The 21,234-nt window shown below is 51.5% G+C and overlaps 1 protein-coding gene across 2 annotated transcripts in view; it reads left to right on the top strand.

Moving 5' to 3' along the window:
• The first annotated feature begins 11,844 nt into the window (after positions 1-11,844).
• Positions 11,845-21,234, top strand: part of NELL1 (neural EGFL like 1) — an 812,163-nt gene continuing 802,773 nt past the window's right edge. For both annotated transcript variants that reach the window (XM_041729681.1, XM_041729680.1), the window contains exons 1-2: positions 11,845-11,961; positions 20,272-20,400. In XM_041729681.1, coding sequence (XP_041585615.1) covers positions 11,907-11,961; positions 20,272-20,400 — 184 coding nt within the window. In that variant the 5' untranslated portion in view covers positions 11,845-11,906. The remainder of the gene's footprint in view (positions 11,962-20,271; positions 20,401-21,234) is intronic.

Raw genomic sequence — 21,234 nt, 5'->3', positions numbered from 1 at the left:
TTATGTCTACAAATGCAATTTATTGTATTATATATTTGCCTATTATATACTGATATAAATTAGAATTTATCTTAATAATGTATGAGTTCACGAAACCCTAAATAAATGTCAGTGTTTAAAACATGATGATTATAGTATTGTGTCCATTATGAACCCATTCCCCACGTTCTCTCCTAACAAATGGCCTTCAGGTATCCCCAGGATTGATCTCTTTTATTGGGAGGAACCCAGAACAAAAATGGAAAACTGCCCTCCTGGGAAAATGAGATATTGCGCTGCTGCAGAAACAAATACCAATTAAATGGTTATACTCTTAACCATCAGAATGCACTATTGTTGGCTGAATTATTAATTACCTCTCATAGGGAAGGAGAGGGAGGGAGGGAGAGGGAGATGTGAATGAATCTGAACAGAGGGGAGGGGTGAGTTAAATCCTTGGGTGTGTCTGAGTGACCATTTTGTCAGGCTTCAAGTCAACTCTATTTCAATTCAGCACACATTTAAGTAGCTTCTTCATTGAGTTAGACCCCAGGAAAAACAGAATAAAAAATAGGACAGTCCAAGATCTCAAGAAACTCAGGGCCTAGTAGAAAGACTACTTCCATTAAACAAGTTAATAAATGCCATGCCCCCTTTTTGAGTAGGTGGCCCCCCATTGCCTGCTGAGACACGGGCCCTGAGTTCCTGTGTTACATGTGGACACCGTGGCTGGGTATTCCTGTCTGATCCTGCCAGCCTGGAAGCTCCCCCTTGTCCTCGACCGAGTATAACAATCGTGCTCTTTCTCCATCTTCAGCTTCTGGGTTGGCAGATGAGGGGATGAGCTGGGCCTCCTTTAGGGGGAAATCAAATGCCCTCACAAGCTGAATCTGAAAACCTGCCAAAAGCATACATGTCCATCTTGTGCAATGAGATCCACCCACACACTCAGGCTTGTCCATAAGTACACTTGAGCGGGGAGACCAAACTCCATGTCTTTCATGAGATGGAGCCTGTGTTGAGCAGTGTGCTCAGCAGGGAGTCTGCTTGAGCGTCTCTCTCTCCCTTGACCCCTCTCTCTTCCCTCCACCCCCACCCCATGCACACTGGCATGCTCTATCTCTAAAATAACAAGTAAATCCTAAAAAAAAATAGGCTTTCTCTAAATGGCAACAATGACAAAATGTGGGAAGCACAGAGCTCATGCATCCATGGCAGGACCAGTCTACTCTGGGCTGTTGAAGATGGGTGCAGGCTCTGTCTGGGAGGAGCTGGTGTTGGTGTTTGCTCTTACAACTCTCCCATCTCCTTCCATCCAATCTGTCCTCTTGTTTATTTGTTTGGCAGCTGTTTGTCCCCTGTACTATGCAGCTATTTTCCTACTGAGCTTATTGCTTGGACGGTCCTCTGCTTTTGCTCCTGCTTCCTTCCTCCTCCTCTCTAGATGTCTCTCCTGCAAGTAGAGATTCAGAATTTCACAGTTGTTTGGAAGTCCAAGACCATTCACTGTAGTATCTCTGATACACAAATTCTTGAACAACCGTCTGTTTTGCGGGAACTGGATTTACAAAGAGATCAGTCAATGTGGGAGGAGTAGTCACTATCTAGAAAATTCACCATGGGGACTCTTAACAACAGGAAGCTCCTCCAGTGACTTCTGAGATACCTCAGTTTTGCAAAGATTGGATTTACTTCTCTGATTTACACAGTCTACTGTGTAAAACAGACTCTGTGTGGTTTGAGACACCCCTTTCTTGCATCTTAGTGTAATCTGTAATTTTATGAGAATTGTGATATTGCGAGTCATTTAACTTAGCCCCCTTTCTTTTTCCAGCAAACTTCTCCAGACACTTGCAGGATTAGGAGAAAACAATGATTAGAATATAGTGTGGATCCACATCGAAACAGACTCATATTTTCACCATTCACTGATCCTGTCACTCATTTATTTACTTTTACACTCTATTCAGGTCTTATTTATGTTTCCAGTACCTAAGAGTTTGTGACACACAGTAGATACTCAATAAATGCATTGTTTAAAAAGATTTTATTTATTTATTCACAAGAGACACAGAGAGAGGCAGAGACATAGGCAGAGGGAGGAGAAGCAGGCTTCATGCAGGGAGCCTGATGCAGGACTCAATCCTGGGATTCCAGGATCATGTCCTGAGCCAAGGGCAGATGCTCAACCACTGAGCCACCGAGGCGTCCCCTCAATAAACATGTTTTTAACTGAACGAGCAAATATTGAGTATTGGCTCTGTACAAGGAACAGAGCTCGGTGTAACAATGAGCAAGAAAAATGTGAATTAGATCCTTCCGTCCAGGTTACTCAGAGTGAGTGGGGCTTTAAGATGGGTATGTACATTGCCAACATACACAGTGGAAAGTACCACGTGCCACAAAAGGATTTAGGGTAGGAATATATTAAGGGGGTACAGAGGAAGAGATTTCTTCTGGCTGAGAGGATTTCATGAGACAGGGATCGGAAAAGGATTTTGACCATGAGGAGGGTTTTAAGATGAGGTTTCCAGGCAGATGGAGGCAAGTAAGTGATGGCATGGACGTGCGACAGGCCATTTCAAGAAAGAGTGATGGATGGAGTTGGAAGGTATAGCATATTCTTGTGGGAAATGAGAACTGAGGCTGAAAATGTAGTTTAGGACTTGACAAAGTCCTTCAATGCCAATGTGAAGAGTCCAGATGCTGCCTGACAGGCCACTGGGAGCCATGGAAGGTTCTTGAATGGCGGAGAGGCATTCCTGGCCGAGGCAGCTATGATGCTGGAGACAAAGCATCGTCCTGGGGTTGAGTGCCAGCTCCTTGCTTACAGTCTCCGTTTATCACTTGTGAAACAGGGACATTTATACCCACCTTCCATAGCTGCTGCGAGGATTCAACTGAAGTTTGTATGTGAAAATGTAAGACTGCATAAAGGTTGGGTATTTACTATGAGAGTCAGATTTGTGCATTTGGAATATTGACTTGGTCTTTGTGTCGAGGACGGATGAGACCGGGGAGGAACTTGAGACAAGAACACTGGTTTGTTTATGCAAGAAACCAGCCCTTTCTAAATGTCAGAAGTGAACTCCAAGACACCAAACCATGTCATACATCTAGAAATATAGAGTGTCTACACAGGTATCTCCTTCCTGACCCGTGTGACTAGGGCCACCTGGGGTTACATTTAGAAGTTAGAGCAATCAGCACAGAGATGGCATGAGCCAATAGGAACAGACATGGCAGTGGGGCTGGAGAAAGGTCTTGGAGACTTGCCCTGCTGAGTTCTGTGTGCTAAGTTTCCGGATCTTGGCACAGTCTCAGAGTGCAGGGCAGGTGCCGGGGCAGGTGTGGCTCAGGGGGTCTCAGGACAGACTGGATAGTTTTATCCCACTACTGTTCTCATGCCTTCTCCTCTCACTCAGGGGAGGCAGAGGGATTCCGTGGTGATTTATGAGGGATGCTCATTTGCACAATTTCCCCACCATGTTCATCCCATGCGGGTATTGGGGACAGATGGCAGAGAGAGCTTTAGGCCCTGCCTTCTGAGGTAGTATGAATTTGAGCTTTCTTCCTGGGAGCTTTGGCACAGACCATGATAATTTAAAAAAACCACTCTGCCTCACCTGTTCCAGAGTGGGGAGTACTGCCAAGCCCAAGCCCATGGTAGTACTGTGGCATCCTCCCTCCCTGTTCTTGCCTTCTTGGGAGTGCCTCACAACCCTACACATACTGTGTCTAGACGTAGGGCCAAGGTGAACTGGCACCAAGCCAGTATTGGTATTTTGCAAAGTTGATACAATGTGAGAGAGAGGGGTCGAGACTGAATTCCTCTGGATTTCTGTTCTTCTATTCTTTAGTGACATCTTCGACTTTAACTAGGCTTGTTGTCACTCAGCCAGATGTGACATTTCCCAGTCCCCCTGCAGCCAGGTATGGTAGACTGGCTACTGGCTCTACTTCTTTCCCCAACCCTGAATCACATCTGGGCTATGTTTGCATCATGAGCAGATTAATTTTTGACTTTAACAGCATGCGAGCGGAAGCGACGGGGCGGGGGGCTATTTTGAGTCTGGACCTTAAGAGACCTGGCTTATTGCCGCTTGCTCATTTGTGACCCCCGGTGCCACGAGAAAAACATGTCCTGGCTAACCACTGGTCCAAGGCAGATGAAAGGCTTGTGGGAGAGAACCACTCAACTGACAGTCCTGCTGTGAGAAATCAATCAGCTCAGCCACTGTGGCCCGAGGCAGAAGTGCCCGGCTGAGACCGGCCCAGACGAGCTGAATCCCAGCCAGCCCGCAGCTATGTGTTGTATGCCACTGAGAGTAGTGTTTGCCACTGAAAGTTTGTGGTCAGTCGTTATGCAGCAATAGGTAACAGATACATAGGGCATGGATGGCCGCATGACCAAGTGCTGCCCGAACGTAAGTAGAAGTGACACATGGGACCCTGAAATATGTTCTTCTCCTTCTCTTTATTCCATGTTTGCTATCTGGGATGGAGAGATAGATGATAGATACAGATAATGGCTGGAGTAGCAGCACCCGTATTGAGTCATAGGGATGGTGGAGCAGAGATCTAGAAGGAGCCTGGCTCCCTGAGGATTCACAGAACCACCAGATGAAACGTGGACGGCCTAGCTCTAGAATTCTTTATCCGAGAGAGAGAGAGAGAGAGAGAGAGAGAGAGAGAATTAAACATCTCTTATTGAAGTTATTATTGTTTTGGAGTTTTTCTGTTATATGAAGCCAGATGGAATCCTTGCTGATACAGGTCATAAAACAAACGAGAATGACTGGAAGGAAACCCAGGGAGCCACTGGGAAATGTAAGAAAGTTTAGTGTTACTTGGTTGGCAAGGGGAATTTTTGTGGCCTGTGACTCTGGAAAGTGGTCAAAAAAGCATCAGAAAGGACAATTTCCATTTTATGTGGCTAGCAGAGCCAGTCTTCTGAATTGATGTGATAAGGCATTGCCTAAAGTAACTAGAGCAGGCTCTCCTAGTTCTCAAATCGCTCGCTAGGCCATCCCGTGGCCTGAAATTCCTTCAGTGGCTATTCATGGCCTTGGGTCAATAGGTCTGCTCATGAAAGCTGTAATTCAGTGAGGACTTCTCCCTCTCTCCTCACTCCACGTGAGCAGGTATGGAAAGGTGCCTTGCTCCCAACTTTCCTGCAGAGTGATGGTAGCGCTGTTGCGTATGGGGGACTTGTCCTAGGAATGAAGTATTGGTTTAAGGCCCGGAGAGAAGAAGACCAGGGAGATGCTTTTGTTGGGAGCCCGGTGACACTGGATGGTAGAAGGAGACTTTACGGAGGGAAGTTTGAGAGTTGATGAAGGGGAGTCAGTCAACTCTTCCCCATGCTTTTGCTTTCCATGGTGAGAGATTTTCCTTAAGCTCTTGTGGCTTTTTATTCCACTCCCTTCCTACTCCTTACAGAGGCGTGGGGAGAGCTATTGGGCCTCATTTCACAATGAGTTCTTTTTCACTTTCTTACTTCATTTGCACCAGTGGGAGCTGAGGGCTGTGCCGAGGTCCAGCTTAGAGGGAGGGTGGGTGGCCAGTCCATTTGGGCTTCCACATTGGGATAGTGTCTTTCAGTATTGTGTCTATCTTCATAAAAGTCATGTTTGGCCTCCTGCTAACCCTTTTACTTATCAGTTGGTTAAAACTTGCTTGGGGAACAGAGCTGCTATTTACTCATCTCCCACAAGAGTTCAACAAGGAGACTGAATCCATGGGCTTCCTCCCAGGAGAAGCAGGGTAGCTTAGCAGTTCAGTGCACAGATTCTGTAGTCATACTGCTTGGGCTTGAAGCTTGGCTCAGTCACTTCTTTGGCAAATGGCTCAGTTTCCACATCTCTAAAGTAGGTATATTAATCCCACTTAACCTTGTTGGGTTGTTTTGAGGCCTAAATCCATGGAAAGCACTTATCTTAGAGCAGTAGCCCACCCAGAGTTACATGTAAAAAATGGAGCCATCATTATTCTGGCGGGGTTGGGGCAAGTCCTGCTTGTAGGGGGAAACTATCCTGTTTGAGGGTAGCACGTCTGCTTTTCCCTGGTCTACAGGAATGGACAACACGTGCTTGCACAACAGTTAACAAAATGTGGGTATGTGCACACCTTGGTTCTTGCCATCAGAAACTTGAAACTCATCCAAGATTATTGATATTGGAGACTAGGAGGGTTTCAGCTAGTGAATTATGAGATGCCTTTATCTATATGTCTCTCTAAAGATTTTTCTATCTATCTTCCTGCAGGTTTGATACCTAGCTTTGGTCCAAAAAGTATTTGAAGCTGCAAAACAGAAGGACAGTAGTTAGCCTAGCAAAATATAAGTCCTTGTAATTTGGATATCATTTAAGTTTGAATGTTGTAATTGGAAGTAGACATTTTTCATGTAGAATTTATATATTCGTATCGAGACAGAAGTGTGTGCACGAATATACTCATTCGACCCCTCTTTATGATTGGATGCATGCTTCAGGAAATGAGAACACCCCCCAAGGCTAGGGGTGCATGGTTTCAGAGAGTGCTGGGGCCTCCAGGTTTGTGAAGGAGACCCGGGGTTTTTGTGTTTTCCTAGGCTCTGCCTCCAAATTGGCCCTGGTATTAGTTCCTAGGGCAGCCGTATCACAGCAATGCAAACTGGAGGGCTTAACACAACGGACACTTAGATTCTCATAGCTCTGGAGGTTAGAAATCTGAAATCAAGGCATCGGCAGGGCCATCCTCCCTCCAAAGCCCCCTGAGGGAGGGTCCTCCCTTATGTCCTCCAGCTCTGGTGGCTGCAGCACCTCCTTATTTGCCTCCTTTGTCCCATGGTGTTCTCCCTGCCTGGCTCTGTCTTCCCATGGCATTTTCCTCTTCTTAGAAGGCCATTTCGAATTAAGGCCCACACCGACGACGACCTCATCTTAACTCCATTACATCTGCATAAACACAATTTCTGGAGAAGGTCACAATGCACAGGTACTGGGGATTAGGATTTCAGCTACCATTTTGGGGGACACAGTCCAATCTGTAATAGCATTATCATCTGATTTTCTCCAGTTTTACAAGGAAGCTTGTTATGTGTCCATAAATGTGAAGGTAGTTGAAAGGCCATTTGGACAAAGGAGAGCAGTTTGATGAGGGGGACAGAAGGGCAGTGAACAAGATGCAAAGTTTGTCTGCCTTGGATCTGCCTCTAGTTTATGGATTTAGTTTGGATACTACGAGGAGTCCTTCTTGCTTGCCCTCTGTAGACTCTGCTGTCCCAGAAAGAGTCAGCAATGGAGCAGCTCTGGGGGCCCCCCATGCGGGAAGGCAGTCTGTTGCCTTGGTGATGGCCAATGAGAAATGATCCGGTCTCCACGCTGCTTCCTGGAGGCTCTCCACTGAGTCATTCAATGAACATTTATAGAGCTCTGAAAATGTGCTAGGGACTGTTCTAGGTGGAGAGATATGTTGGTGAACAAGAAAGGCAAACATCCTACTCCTGTGGAGCTCGCATTATACTGGGGAGACAGTATAAATAAGTCAATGACTAAATCGTTTTTTCAGATAATAAGAAGCACTCTAAAGAATAAAGCCAGGGAAGGAGGCAGAGGGGGGAGAGACAGAGACAGAGAGAGAGAGAGAGAGAGAGAGAGACCCCAGTGAAGTGAGGAGAACCCCCCTTCCTGATGCAGGGGCTCCCAGGAAGTTGACAATCGTTTGGAGATGTGAGTGATGTCAAAAGAGAACCACACAAAGATGTATGGTTCCAGGGAGTGGGAGCAGGCCATGAGGAGGGTATGAACTTAGGAAGTTTGAGGAATGGCAAGAAAGTGGATCTGGATGGAGCTAGGGGGGGAGTGGGCACAGAGACAGCCGGGAGGGTTGGCAGGGGCCTCCTAAGATGTGTGGATGTTTTCAAAACATGGTGGGAAAGTGCAGGGGGTATCCCCCCACCCCACAAGGGAATGGGATTTGACACATGATTTAAAAAGCAGATTATGACTGCTGGGGGGAGGGCGGTGAGTGAATTATAAGCAGCAAGAGAGGAGGCAGAGGGAATAATGGGGAATTGGTGGGAAGACCAGGAAATGTGGTGGACTAGAGCAAAGTGGGACTGGTGAGAGGGTGGTGGGAGGTGGTTGATTTGGGATTTTTCTTTAAGGTAGACTGACAGGGCTTAATGGTGTGAATGTGGGGGTATAGGGAAATCAAGTCAAGGATGACCCCAGGTTATCTGGTTGCAGCACCTGGTGAAGGCTGGTTTCTGTCTCCTTAGAAGGCAGCAGGAAGCGAGTTTGGGAGGAGGGAAAAGTCACAAGTCCTCATTTGGCCATATTATAATTTTTTTCTCATGACCTTAAAGAAGCTTTTTGTTTTTTTTTTTTAAACAGCTTTATTGAGATACAATGTACACATCATACAGTGAACCTATTTAAAGTGTACAATTCAATGGCTTTTAGTATATTAATCCGTGAGTTCTTCATCCACCACCGCAACCAGCTTTAGAACATTTTCATTACCCCCGAAATAAACCCTGTGCTCTTTAGCTGTCACCAGCTCATCCTCCCTTCCCCTTCCCCTCAGCCCTAGACAACCACTACGCTACTTTCTTCCCCTATAGGTTCTGGGTGCTGATTCTGGACATTTCCTAGAGAAGGAATATTTCCTATATAAGGAATAAGATATGTGGATCTCTGTGACTGGCTTCTTCCACTTAGTTTAATGTTTTTGTTTTCCAGATTCATCTGTGTTGTGGTGTGCATGGGTACTCCCTCCATTTCTCTTTACTGTTGAGTAATATTCCATAATATAAATATATCACATTTTATTTATCCATTCATCAGTTGATGGACATTGGGCTGTCTCCACCTTCGGCCTATTATGAATAACGCTGCTAGGAACGTTTGTGTATCACTTAGCGTGTGGACATATGTTTTCATTTCTCGTGTGTGTGTACCTAGGAGTACAATTGCTGGATCATATGGTAACTTTATGTTCAACTGTTTGAAGAACCATTTTACATTCCCACCAGCAGTTATAGGAGAGTTCTAATTTCTCCACTTCCTTGTCAACATTTATTATCTGTCTCTTTGATTTTTAGCTATCCTAGTGGCTGTGAAGTGATAGCTCACTGTAGTTTTGATCTGCATTTCCCAGATGGCTGATGGTGTTGAGCATCTTTTCATGTGTTTATTGGCTTTTTGTGTATCTTCTTTGGAGGAATGTCTATTCAGATCCTTTGCCCGATTTCAAATTGGGTTGTCTATTTGTAATCGTTTCTTAATAGATACAAGTCTCCATCAGGTATATAACTTGCAATTTGCCCTCCTGTTCTATGGGTTGTCTTTTCACTTCCTCTGGTGTCCTCTGAAGCACAAATGTTTCCAATTTTGATGATGTGGTCATATTATATTTAAGACACCTTATGGGCAGTCGGGGGTATGAGCCTGGGGTTCAAAGGAGAGACTGGGGCTGGGGATACACATTTGAGAGTCATCCATGTATAGACGGTATTAAGAGCCATGGGGCTCGATGAGAACACCGAAGGGTGAGTGTGGCTGGAAGAGAAGGGGGCTGACACTTATATGGGTCAGGAAGGAGAGGCAGAGGGATGATCAAAGGAAGCTCCTGGCTCCTAACTGAGAAGGAAGCTCTTCAGAAGGGCAGTGTGGACTTGGGATATGGCATCGGGTAAACCCAGTCTCATTGCTTCCTCCACTGAGCACAGGTCCCATTGCAATATCCCAACATCAAGCACCTACAGGGCCGTGTGGTCCCATCCTTGCCACGACAGAAATTTGCGGGGCCTATTCTGTGGAAGTCACCTTAGCCAAAGGGGTCTCCACACTCAGACTCTCCACTCAAGAAATGCACTTACAGGAGGAGATTGAAGTACTTAGTTATCTGGGAAGATTTATGACCTTGTTGATATTAACTCCTGTTACTGTTAATGGATGTGATGCTGCAAAGCTTTGACGGAACATATGTCTTGCTTTATTTTTTTAATGGGACACGCTATCAGCCCCGTCCCACAGGACCAACCAATTACAGAGACTTCAAGATAGAGAGCGCTAGAGGTCTTCCCCAGGCCACCTTTTCCCTTCTGGGGTCACTGTGACTTCTAGGGATTCCAGGATTTCTGAGATCAAGAAAAGGGCTTTTGAAACACCAAAGTTCAAGACCAGTACAGGCTGCTCCTGTTGAGGTGTATTTAAGAGCTGCCGGGGAGGGAGGGGCCGTAGCTCTCACAACACAACACGCTTTGTGAGTATTCTCATTGGCAAAGCCCAACAAAACTCGAGGAATCCTATTTTCTGCAAGATGTGTGATTTCGGTGGTGGCTTTAAGTGTAACATGCTCCAGGTGGAAGGGAAAGAGTCCCGGCTCTGTAATGAAAACACGGAGTCAAGGCAGACCGATCCCCACTGGGCTTGAGTTGAATCCCAGAAGAGTGGGGGAATCAGTTTAGCCTTGACCTCAGTTTACCTCTTCATCTTTCACCTCAACTTCTAGAGGGCCCAATACACTTCTTTGTTCGCTTCCCTTTGCTCGCTTCCTCAGCCATCAAGAGCTTGAATTTACCTCTTGTTCACTTGTTTTTTCATCTGCCAAGGGACCACAACGTAAAGGGCCAACTGGGACAGTGCCTTGCATACAGAAATATCCAGAAAAATAGGGCAGAGATCAGAAGCGCATGGAGATAGAAGCTTCTGTCTTAATAAGCAGTGCTGCTAATTTGGTGACCTTCAGTGGGGTCTCCTGGGGACCCAGTTATGTAGGGGTTAGAAACATGGGAAGTGAGGGAAGGTGCCAGAAGTGAGAAGGGCAGGTCCTTATCAGTGAGGAGGATTCTGAGACGTTGGAACTGGTTTCCAGGAGATGAGGGAGGGCTGTAGAGACGTTTCCCTTTCCTCCCCTGGGATTGCAAACATTAAAGGGGGGGGGGGCTTAGGGAGGGGAGCCCAGTGCGAGCAAGTGCAGGAGCTTTAAATCCCCGTGGGGCTCACTTGCCATAAATCAGAGGTTCTAGCATCTCTGATTTCCCGACTCTGCATCCCGGTTACAAACAGCAGTCCTGGATGGGAGTGCGACAGAACAGGGACATCTTCATAGGGAAGTCCGGGGAGGGGGGGGGGGTCCGGAGGAGGGTCTCAGAGCAGGGAGAGGACTTCTCTCCTCTTGCCCACAACAAAGTCTAACTTTTCTCCCCGGGGAACAGTGTTGGGGTGGGGGTGGGGGCACGAGGGTCCCAGAGGAACTACGGGGGGGGGGGGCGAGTAGGGCTTTCGGCAGCACCATCAAGTCACTGAGAAAATGGTCAGGAACTTCCCCTATGTGGCAGCATTTGCCCTGCAGAACCGGAAGGTCCGCAGACTCCCCGCGGGTACCCGGGGAGGGGCCGCCCGAGGCGGGGGCACGGGGCGCAGGTGGGGGCGTCGCCGGGGTCGGCCTCGGGGCCGCGCGTCCCGGGACTCGGGCTCCGGGGGGTGGGGGGGCTCCTGCTCCCGCGGCCCCAGCCGGAGGGCGCGACCCCCGCGCGGCGCGCACCTGCCCGGCCCCCCCTCCCGCGCGGCGCGCACCTGCCCGGCCCCCCCCCCCCGCGCGGCGTGCACCTGCCTTCCCACCCCCCCGCGGCGCGCACCTGCCTTCCCCCCCCGCGGCGCGCACCTGCCGGGCCCCCCCCCGCCCCCCGCTCCGAGGCGGGCGCAGCCGCAGCCGCAGGGGGGCCGGGCCGGGGGGCGGGGCGGGGCGGGGCGGGGCGGGCGGGGCTGGGGGCGGGGCGGCCGGGCCTCCGAGCGGGGCGCGATCCCCGAGCGCAGCGCCCGCGCCGCCTCCCGCCTCCCGCCTCCCGCCTCGCGCCTCCCCCGCCGCCCGCCGGCAAGTTTGGCGGCTCCAGTCTCCCGGCCCGCGCGCCCCGGTTGGCGCGGACCCGCGGAGCGATGCCGGGGGCCGTGCTCCTCGCCGTGTGGTTCTGCGTGTGCGCCGCCCGGACAGGTGAGCGCGGCCGGCCCGGGGCTCCAGCTCCGCGCGGGGCGGGCGAGGGCGGCGCAGGGCGGCGGGCCCCGGGGGCGGGGGCGGGGGTCCGGGCTGCGGGTGCCCGGGGAGCCCCCCCTCGCAGACGCGGCCCCGCCGACGCGGGAGTGAGGGGCGCGGCCGAGCCGGTCTCCCTCCCTGCCGCTGCCGGGCACCAGCTCCGGGGGGAAGCCGCGGCGGCCCGGGCGCGCGAGCCCCGCACCCCGCAACTTGCGGGATGAGCTGCAGCCGCGGTGCGGGCGCGGGGCGGGGCGGGGAGACCGAGCGCTTGCGGCCGGAGGGCAGGGCGCGGGGCAGCGCGGGGCGAGGGCGCGGGGTGCGGGGAGGGCGGTGGAGCGAGGGGTGCGGGGCGCGGGGCGCGGGGTGCGGGCAGGGTGCAGGGTGAGGGCGCAGGGTGCGGAGCAGGGCTATGGGGCAGGGCGCGCGGTGCAGGCAGGGCTGCGGGGCGAGGGGCGCGGGCTGCGGGGCAGGGCTGCGGGGCAGGGCTGCGGGTGAGGGCGCAGGATGCGGAGCAGGGCTGCAGGGCGCGCGGTGCGGGCAGGGCTGCGAGGCAGGGCGCGGGGTGCGGGGTGCGGGCAGGGCGCAGGGTGCGGGGCAGGGCTGCGGGGCGCGGGGTGCGGGCAGGGCTATGGGGCAGGGCGCGCGGTGCGGGCAGGGCTGCGGGGCAGGGCTGCGGGTGAGGGCGCCGGGTGCGGGGCAGGGCTGCGGGGCGCGGGCAGGGCTGCGGGGCAGGGCGCAGGGTGAGGGCGCAGGGTGCGGGGCAGGGCTGCGGGGCGCGGGCAGGGCTGCGGGGCAGGGCGCAGGGTGAGGGCGCAGGGTGCGGGGCAGGGCTGCGGGGCGCGGGCAGGGCTGCGGGGCAGGGCGCAGGGTGAGGGCGCAGGGTGCGGGGCAGGGCTGCGGGTCCCCGCGGGATCCGTGGTGTCCCGGTCCCCTCGCCGCCCTTCCCGGGGGAACTCCCGCGCGTCCTCTCCCCTGCACCGCGTCCGCGAGGGCCGAGGGAACAACAGTCGGGGAGTCGGCGCGGAGCGGATCCGGGGCGTCTGCGGAAGCTCGCAGCCCGGTGTCTCCCGCTGTAACCGCGGGCGGCGGTCGTGGCGCGGGGACTCGGGTAACTGGTAATTCGCGAAGTCCCGGCTGGGTCCCGCCTCGGGAGGCGCAGTAGTGAGGCCGCGGAGCACGCCCTGCCCTCCGCTCCCCGCGCCCGCCCGCAGACCCCACATGTCTTGGGGTTCGGAGACCAGTCCCCGCCGTCTCCTCCGCGGTCCAGCAGTAGAGGTGGGGAGGGGGCACGGCAGGGCGAAGGTGCAGCCCCCGGACCCTGGTTCCCGGGCCAGCCCGCCCTAGGACGCGCTGCCGACTTTGCACCCCGGGACCGGCGGGGGCTCACCCCTCCCTCTCTCTTTCCCTCTTTTGCCCCCGCATTTCCCCTCTCAGGAGGCAGAGGCTCCTTCCCAGGCCCGGCGGCGAGCTCGGGAGAGGGCTGGGGAGGTGCCGCGCCTGGATTACCGAAAGTTCCCTCCGCCTGCGCCCCAGGGGCCCCTCTTAGGCCGGCGGCCGCCCGAGGACCCGAAGTTGGGTGTCTCCGAGGTTCCTGCTGGTCTTTTCCATTTACCCGGCTCTGAGAGGGTGGCGGCTGTCCCTTTGCTTAATGGAAGAGGGACGGGTGTGGGCTTCTCCAGGGACAAAAGGACCCCCCCGCCCCCCCGGGCTTCCCAAGGCTGCGGAGACGCTCCGTCCAGGCTAGGACACCTGCTCCTTGGGTCCTGGGCTTTGGAAACCAGGAGCGCAGGGGAAGAAATGCGCCCCCAGAGGATCAGGTCGGGCGAGGCTGGTGCAGAAGCGGGGGGCCAGTCCCGTGCGCGACGAGCAGGTGCTGGTGGGCATCTCAACGGAGGAACGGGAGAGAGAGAAACTGGACCGGGGAGGGGGCAGCTTATTGGTCATTGCACATCCTCAGGTGCACATCCTTCCCACCGGAGTGCCCTGATCCTCTGTGCTCATTAGTTCTTTGCAAAGTGGGCGCAAAGTGCCCCCATCCGGAATGGACCGGGTCTCCAGGGTGCATTGCTCTTGGACACAATCCTTTCCGCTTCCCCACGACAACCCCCTTTAACCATTGTGAAAATTCTGTTATGGGGAAGATTTATTCATGCATTTCTTCACTCATTCAACAAACAGCCCACTGACCGCCTTGCTGGGTGCTGGGATTGCTTAGGCCCTGAGGAAAGGACTTGGTCCTCGACTTCCAGGAACTTAAAGCTTAGCTGAGAATCTAGGTAGAAACTGGAAAACGTTTTGTCTCCTTACAGCCTGGGGGGGGGGGGAGGGGGTATGGTGTAGGGGAGGAGGGAGTATAAGAAGTTTCAATGAAAGCCATACAGAGGAGAAATGGTAGGAAGGAATTTGAGGGAGGGGAGGTTGGTGGTCAGGGAGGGCTTTTGAATTGGGAGGTGACGTTTGAGAGTGGTGTTTCGAAGGCTTTACAGGGAGTTTTCCAGGTGGGCAAAGTGGGGAAAGCATTCCAGGGGAGCATTCCAGGGGGAGGGCACAGCCTGTGCACAGGCTGGGGGGGGGGGCATTGTCAAGTCTGTCCTATTGGTTGTGGCAGTTGTGAGGAAGCTTGGGTTTTCCGTGCCACTTGGCACTTCTTGCACACCAGAGGCCACACACATTTCTTCTACAGAAATTCTCAGAAGAACCAGGATGACGGGAGGGGGGTTGGAATTGTATCTCCAGTCCTTCACTTAAAATTTCTTGTCTCTTGAAGGGGTGTGATCAGCAGTTTTCTGGGGGCAGCCGCTTTGATGGGCCCAGGAAGCGTCATCATCCCTGAATCAAACATCCATCCTCTTTGGTGGCAGAGGCTGGCTCCTGATTAGTTTATCAGGATCCAAACAGCCGCTTGGAAAGTTTATTTGTCAAGTGGGACAGTTGTTGTCTGGGCTGTTAACAGTCCAAAATGAAGTAAACATGTGGTTCACTTAGCGAGCTGCTCAGATATCGCCGCCTTTTAATGGAAATGAATAGATGATATCAGGCCCAGTTTAATTAAAGCAGCGCTGCAGTGCAGTAGCAGTTACATATGAAAAGATCTAATGATAGGTGTCACAGGAAGCTGCTTAAATTGCTCATTGTTCGGGGAACTTGTTTTAGAGGGTAAAATGGAATCAAGATAGGAGGTGCTGTTCTCTAGCGCTTGTTATTTCTGGGTGAAAAATGATTTCTGGGATTTTCAGGTGCATCCCTACCGAGGAAAATGTAGAAAGCTTCAGTATTAGCGGGGATAGGGTATTACGTCCACGAGTTTTCTCCGATGGCTTGGCTGTGTGCATAACACAAAATTCCCTTTCCCGTTGGTTTTGGTCACCAGGGCCAGCGCGGTGGTGGTGGTGGAGGTGGTGGTGGAGGTGATTGGGGTCGGGTTTGGGGTGTGGGGAGCCCCTGGGGTCCCTTTTGCTGCCTTTTGCTGCCACCTGCTGGAAAGGAGAGCTTTTCTTCTCGAAGCACTTCTAGGCTATTCATGAACTCTGACATCATAGAGCTGTGAACGGAGCCCCCAGCCTGCAGTGATTATATGCAACGTGTGGCTAACTTAAACAGGCATGGAACATAGTCTTCAAGGGTATTGTTTTGGGGGATCTTTGCAGGAGTCTAGGGGTCCGAATCTGATCAACTGGTTGTGACATCCTGCTGTTATATGAGGTCTTGGAGCATCTCCTCGGCGTCCGATTCCTCTGTGTTGACCAGGGGAAAACAGGTGCCATCACGGACAGTGAGCTGGATTAGATTTTTTTAAAATTTTTTTTTATTTATTTATGATAGTCACAGAGAGAGAGAGAGAGGCAGAGACACAGGCGGAGGGAGAAGCAGGCTCCATGCACTGGGAGCCTGATGTGGGATTCGATCCCGGGTCTCCAGGATCGCGCCCTGGGCCAAAGGCAGGCGCCAAACCGCTGCGCCACCCAGGGATCCCTGGATTAGATTTTTGAAGTGAGCCAGGCCCAGGAGGATTTGCTCGGGAGCTTACGCTCAGGACCCTGAAGGTGGACTGAATGGTCTTTGGGCCTGAGCACTTCCCAGGCAGGACTGTGGGGGTGGCTGGCAGGAGCAGGTGTCCTGGGAGATTAGGATGGAGGTTTGGAATCCCAGAACCAGGCCTCAAGTGCCTCTCTCATGGTGGTGACACGCTGCCTTCCAGGTTTTGAAAGGATGTTTCTTCCCCAGAAGCTTTTTATCCTGCTTAATTCCAATTCCCAGCTTCAGCCCTTTGTAGGGCAGTTGTGGCCAAAGTAGAGAACTTTCCTTGAAAAGGGCAGGAGCTCCATGCTTGGAAAGAAGCAGAAGCATTAAAAAATTATTTTTATGGAACCAATGCTCTCATAGTACATGAGGTTCAGGAGAGGCCGTGAAATGCTACCTTATTAATAGATTTTCTGATTCCCTAGGTGGTGTGTAAAGTGCTATCTTTTACACATCCTGCAACTGGCGCTCGGCATTTCCATCCTGAAAGGAGACCAATTAAAGGGAGAGAGGAAAAGCATATCTGGAAGCCTAATTGATTTCTCTTGTTCTGTTTTTATGAGATGTTTTCATGACAAGAGCAATACAGTGACCTTAAAACCAGGGAATCCCTTCACTTGTGGGCTGTTAGGAGGAGGAAGGAGCGTAGACTTAATATTTAGATTTCCCAAAGCACGGCCAGAGTGAGAAGCCCTTCTAGGTCATTGGGGCATGTGGAGGGTTTGGGAGGAAGGGGGACATCCGAACATTTGTACAGTTCCAGTGGAGTTGAGGACCCGGGAGCCGTCTTATGAAAGACAGATGCTGCAGAGCCCAGCTGGGCACCACATGTGTGCTGGGAGTGTTCACACAGTTATCACCAACACCTTATGAGGCTGGGAGGTGGGCATGATCATCGTCATTTTACAGATGAGGGAGCTGAAGCTCAGAGAAGTGGGGTTATTTTTCCAAGAGTTAGTAGGGGAAGAGACAGGACTGAAACTGCCTCTTGGTTTAGTGTCGTTTCCACAACCCTTGGTGGATTGAGTGTGCTGTGTTCTCATTTGGGGACGGGGATCCAAGTGCACCAGTGGGGTGTCCTGCTAGTTCTACAGAATCTGCCTGGGTGCCTTTTAGGCTTGTCTAGTGGAGGGGCTCCTAGTCTGGGAGCGTTTTAAGGATGGCCATTATAGTGGGTCTCGAGTCCCCCCCTCCGGTCAACCACTGCCACGATAATGTTGCATAATAAACCATCCAGAACTCAGTAGCTTAACACGTTAAGTTTGGTTCACGTGTCTATAGGTTGTCCTGTTCTCGGCTCATCTAGGTCAGGTTTGGCTGGGCATGGTGCCTAACTCAAGCTGGGTGTCTGCTCCATGTGTCTGAGTCTCCTTGGACCCAGTGGACCAGTAGGGCCATGTTCTTTTCATCGTGATGCAGAGGTACAAGAGAACAAGCCCTACCTCACGAGCATGTTCAGGCCTCGGCTTGTGTATCATTGCTAACATCCGAAGCATCCCAGTGACCCAAAGAAGTTACAGGGTGAGGCTCAAAGTCAAAGGATTCAGAGGTTTGCTTTCACTCTAGTGAAAGGAACTGCAAAGCCATGCGGCAAAGGGTATGGATCTGGGAGGGGTAAAGATTTGAATCCAATAATTCAGTCAACCACAGTTTTTAAAGAACGTTTCCTTGGCCCGAATGCCATCCTGTCATCTTGCGGTATCCCTAGATGTGCGTGTCGCTTGGAGGTCATTGTGCCATTGTGCACTCACTCAGCAGTGAATTAACTTAGGTCCTAAATTCAGGGCGTGCGGGATGTCAGCCCCTGGGCGAGGCACTGGGGCTACAGGCACACTCTCTTCTTGTGTCCAGCTAAGGGCACGTTCCCCAGGTCACTTTCCAAATTCCTAGCCAGAGAAAGACCAGCCCGGAGGTCCTCTGAGATCACTCATGATTTAATTTCTGCCATATAGGTGTACAACACTGTAGATCAAACTGAAATATTAGTTCTTTTCCTGCCTTTTCAAGGTGATCACAGAACTGCTGATATCTGAGCTCACTCGGAGAAAAACATCACCAGTCTCAGCCAGAGGCTCCTGGTGCCCTGCCTCGGGCTCATAAACAGCCATTGGCTCAGTCCTTCCTTGCACAGAGTAGGTGTTCGATCAGGCCTTTGTGAACGGAGTGTGTGAGGGATGAGCAGTGAGATCACCACGTAACATAGGGGCATGGCCTCCTCCCCTTCCTCTTCAGCACACACCTGAAGCCCTCCAGCGATTTCCTATTGCAATTATTATAATACCCATCTCCTTGCTGTGGTTCAAAAGGCGGGGTCTCCTCTACGGCCTCCTTTTCTAGCCCTCGCTCCGGCCCATGCTGCGCCAGCCACACTAGCCTTTTCTCTGTTCCCCGGACATGCTGAACATGCCGAGTCTGTCCCTGGCTTACAGTGTGCTATTCTCTATCCTGGGAAAGCTGTCCCCCCCCCCCCCATCTTGCCACTGCCAGCCCCTGCAGGCATTCAGCTTTCAGCTCAAAGGGACCTTTCCGGACTGTCCTTTCTAAAGCCCCACCCACGTTGCTCTGTATTCCATTACTCTGTTTTATTTTCTGCACAGCATTTATTGCCATCTCAAATTCTCTTATCTGCTTATTTATTTTTTTACCTCCTCTTCACTGTACCCCAGGCATGATGCATGCTCTACGAGGACATCTCCAGGGCCAGCAAAGTGTGTTACACTGTAAGCACTCAGTAATACCTGTTGAAAAGGTACCGCGAGAATGAATGAATGCAGAACGGATGGAAGGAAGACTTGTCCTTGAGTAAACTGGTATCATAGCTGGCTGCATTGGGAAGGGGGGAACGGAGCCTTTAGGTCAGAAGACAAGGAGAAACCCGGACAGAAACCAAGAATGCAACTCTTGCACTGCGCCTTCAGCTTAACCCTTTGCCTTGGTGATGACAGGTGACAGCTCCAAGGAGCCGTCCTGGCCCCAACTTCTGTTGCTATAGCAGCTCCCGTTTTCCTCACAGCAAAAGAGTAGGGAGAGGGGAGATTACCCACACCTGTGGGGTAACGGGGGAAGGTGGGGGACAGGTGAGGTTGTAATGGCTCACGATGCCCTGATGAACGTTCACTCAGTGTCTCTGGGACAAGTTGGGTTTCCAGATCGTGCCTCGGCGACTGCTTTACCATCCGCCAGAGGTTGACAGCTGTTGCTGATTAAAACATTTCTGACTGTGCAATCAGAATCGTGCTACTGAGATGTTCGGTGTGGATGGCAGCTGCCTTTATGAATGGCTTACCCACTGTCCCTCACGGTGATCTCTAGCCTTATTAGTACATATCGGTGGGAGTCCCTTTGCAATCACGAGTGTGTCACTGCACAGATTGTCCCCTGGGGGACAGACAGCCTTAGGCATTTGCTTTTCTTACATAGGGCCATCTAAGCCCAGGCTCTCCAGCCGAGATGTCAGGGAATTTAACTTTCTGTTCAGGAATCCCCTTGGATGGAATATACATCTGTCGTTTCCCTTTACTTGGCTAGCCCTCCGCCACCCTTCTCCAGCAGGGACAGGAGCCCTCTGGGTTGCCCTCCCCTGTATCACAGTGGTTGATTCTGATGAAGAGGTGCTTACTGGTGATGGTGGTGTCAGGTTTTGCGACTGTGTCAGGTGGAAGAGGTGGGATCCGGGCCACTGTCCTGATCCACAGTCCCCAGATCTGAAAAAGTTCAGAAGCCCAAAGTTTCTTCATAACTCACAGTGATGGCAAAAGCTACCCTGAGTTGGACTCATTTCCTGGTGAAACTTAACCTCAAGTGACCTGAGGCTGTGTGTAGTCTTTGTTTAGCCAGCTAGAGGACAGCATCACCCTTCCTGCATCAGAAATACTGTATTTGATTGTGGAGTACTGATTCAGACTTTGTTTAGGGTGTTACCTAAAATGTAATGTAGAGGGCATATTACCTCTCCAACATGTGATACGTTCTGAATCTGCAACACATTTGGCCTTGAGGGTTTTGGATAAGGGATCATCAATCCATAATGAGTGGGGAGTGAGGGTGAGGGAGGGGACAGAGAACCTACAACATCACTGGGGCCATGCAGCAAAGAGTTGTTCTCCGTTTCCACTGCAGACGGTAGCATCTCCACGGACTCATTACTGGCTTCCTTGCATTCCCTGCTACTCCTGGCCTTAATAATTTCTGTTCGGTATTGCTGCTTGCAGTCTGTGTTTGAAGCCAAGACAGCTGTTTGTTTCTTTCCAGTGGTGGGCTTTGGGACGGACCCTGACCTGCAGATGGATATTATCACTGAGCTCGACCTCGTGAACATCTCCCTTGGAGTCACTCAAGTGTCTGGACTGCACAATGCCAGCAAAGCATACGTGTTTCAAGGTAAGGCACTTCCTCCTTTGCATGGAGGTGGAACTTGGGGAGGAGGATCTGTCTGGGGAGTGCTCATGTGGTGTGTGTTTGTCAGAGGATCGTCTCCATTATTTCTCTCGTGTCACTGTCATAAGGTATGTTCAGAAATATCAAGAGTGTTCAGATAATCGAGGGGTGTTCTGAGGGTGGGAGGGGGGCACCAGAGGCATGGTTGTGAAATATTTGGTTTGGCGATGAAATATTTCCTTGGGTGTTTTGGTGGGGATCTAAAGTTCAGTGAAGTTGCAAAGCTCTTGGAAGCTATTGGCCAGCCATGTTATTTTTATAGGACATGTCTTCAACTATTATCTATATCTTTACCTGCACTATAGCTACACCTATTCTTTTTTTTTTTTTACACCTATTCTTTTTCACATATTTATCTCTCCTATTTAACATGAGCACAGAGGGTGTTTTGTGGCTGCCTTCTCCTAGGGGTGTAGCTTACTTGGTTCTCAAATAATCAAAGGAGTGTAGTGTGCTTTTTTTTTTTTTTTAAGATTTTATTTATTTATTCATGAGCGACACACAGAGAGAGAGGCAGAGACACAGGCAGAGGGAGAAGCAGGCTCCATGCAGAGCCCGATGTGGGGCTTGATCCCGGGCCTCTGGGATCATACCTTGGGCTGAAGGCAGGTGCTAAGCCGCTGAGCCACTCAGGGATCCCCTGTAGTGTGCTTCTTAAAAGCTCAGCTGCCTGAGGTCAAATTCCAACACTACCACTTACTGGCTTTGAGACTTTGGGCAGTCCCTTAGCCTAAATGTGCCTGTGTCCTCCTCTAGAATACTAGTACCTGCTTCATG

This window comes from Vulpes lagopus, chromosome 15, assembly GCF_018345385.1.
Source record: "Vulpes lagopus strain Blue_001 chromosome 15, ASM1834538v1, whole genome shotgun sequence".
Lineage (NCBI taxonomy): Eukaryota > Metazoa > Chordata > Mammalia > Carnivora > Canidae > Vulpes > Vulpes lagopus.
Note: the sequence above shows the minus strand (reverse complement) of the source record. Positions and strands in the feature narration are given on the sequence as shown.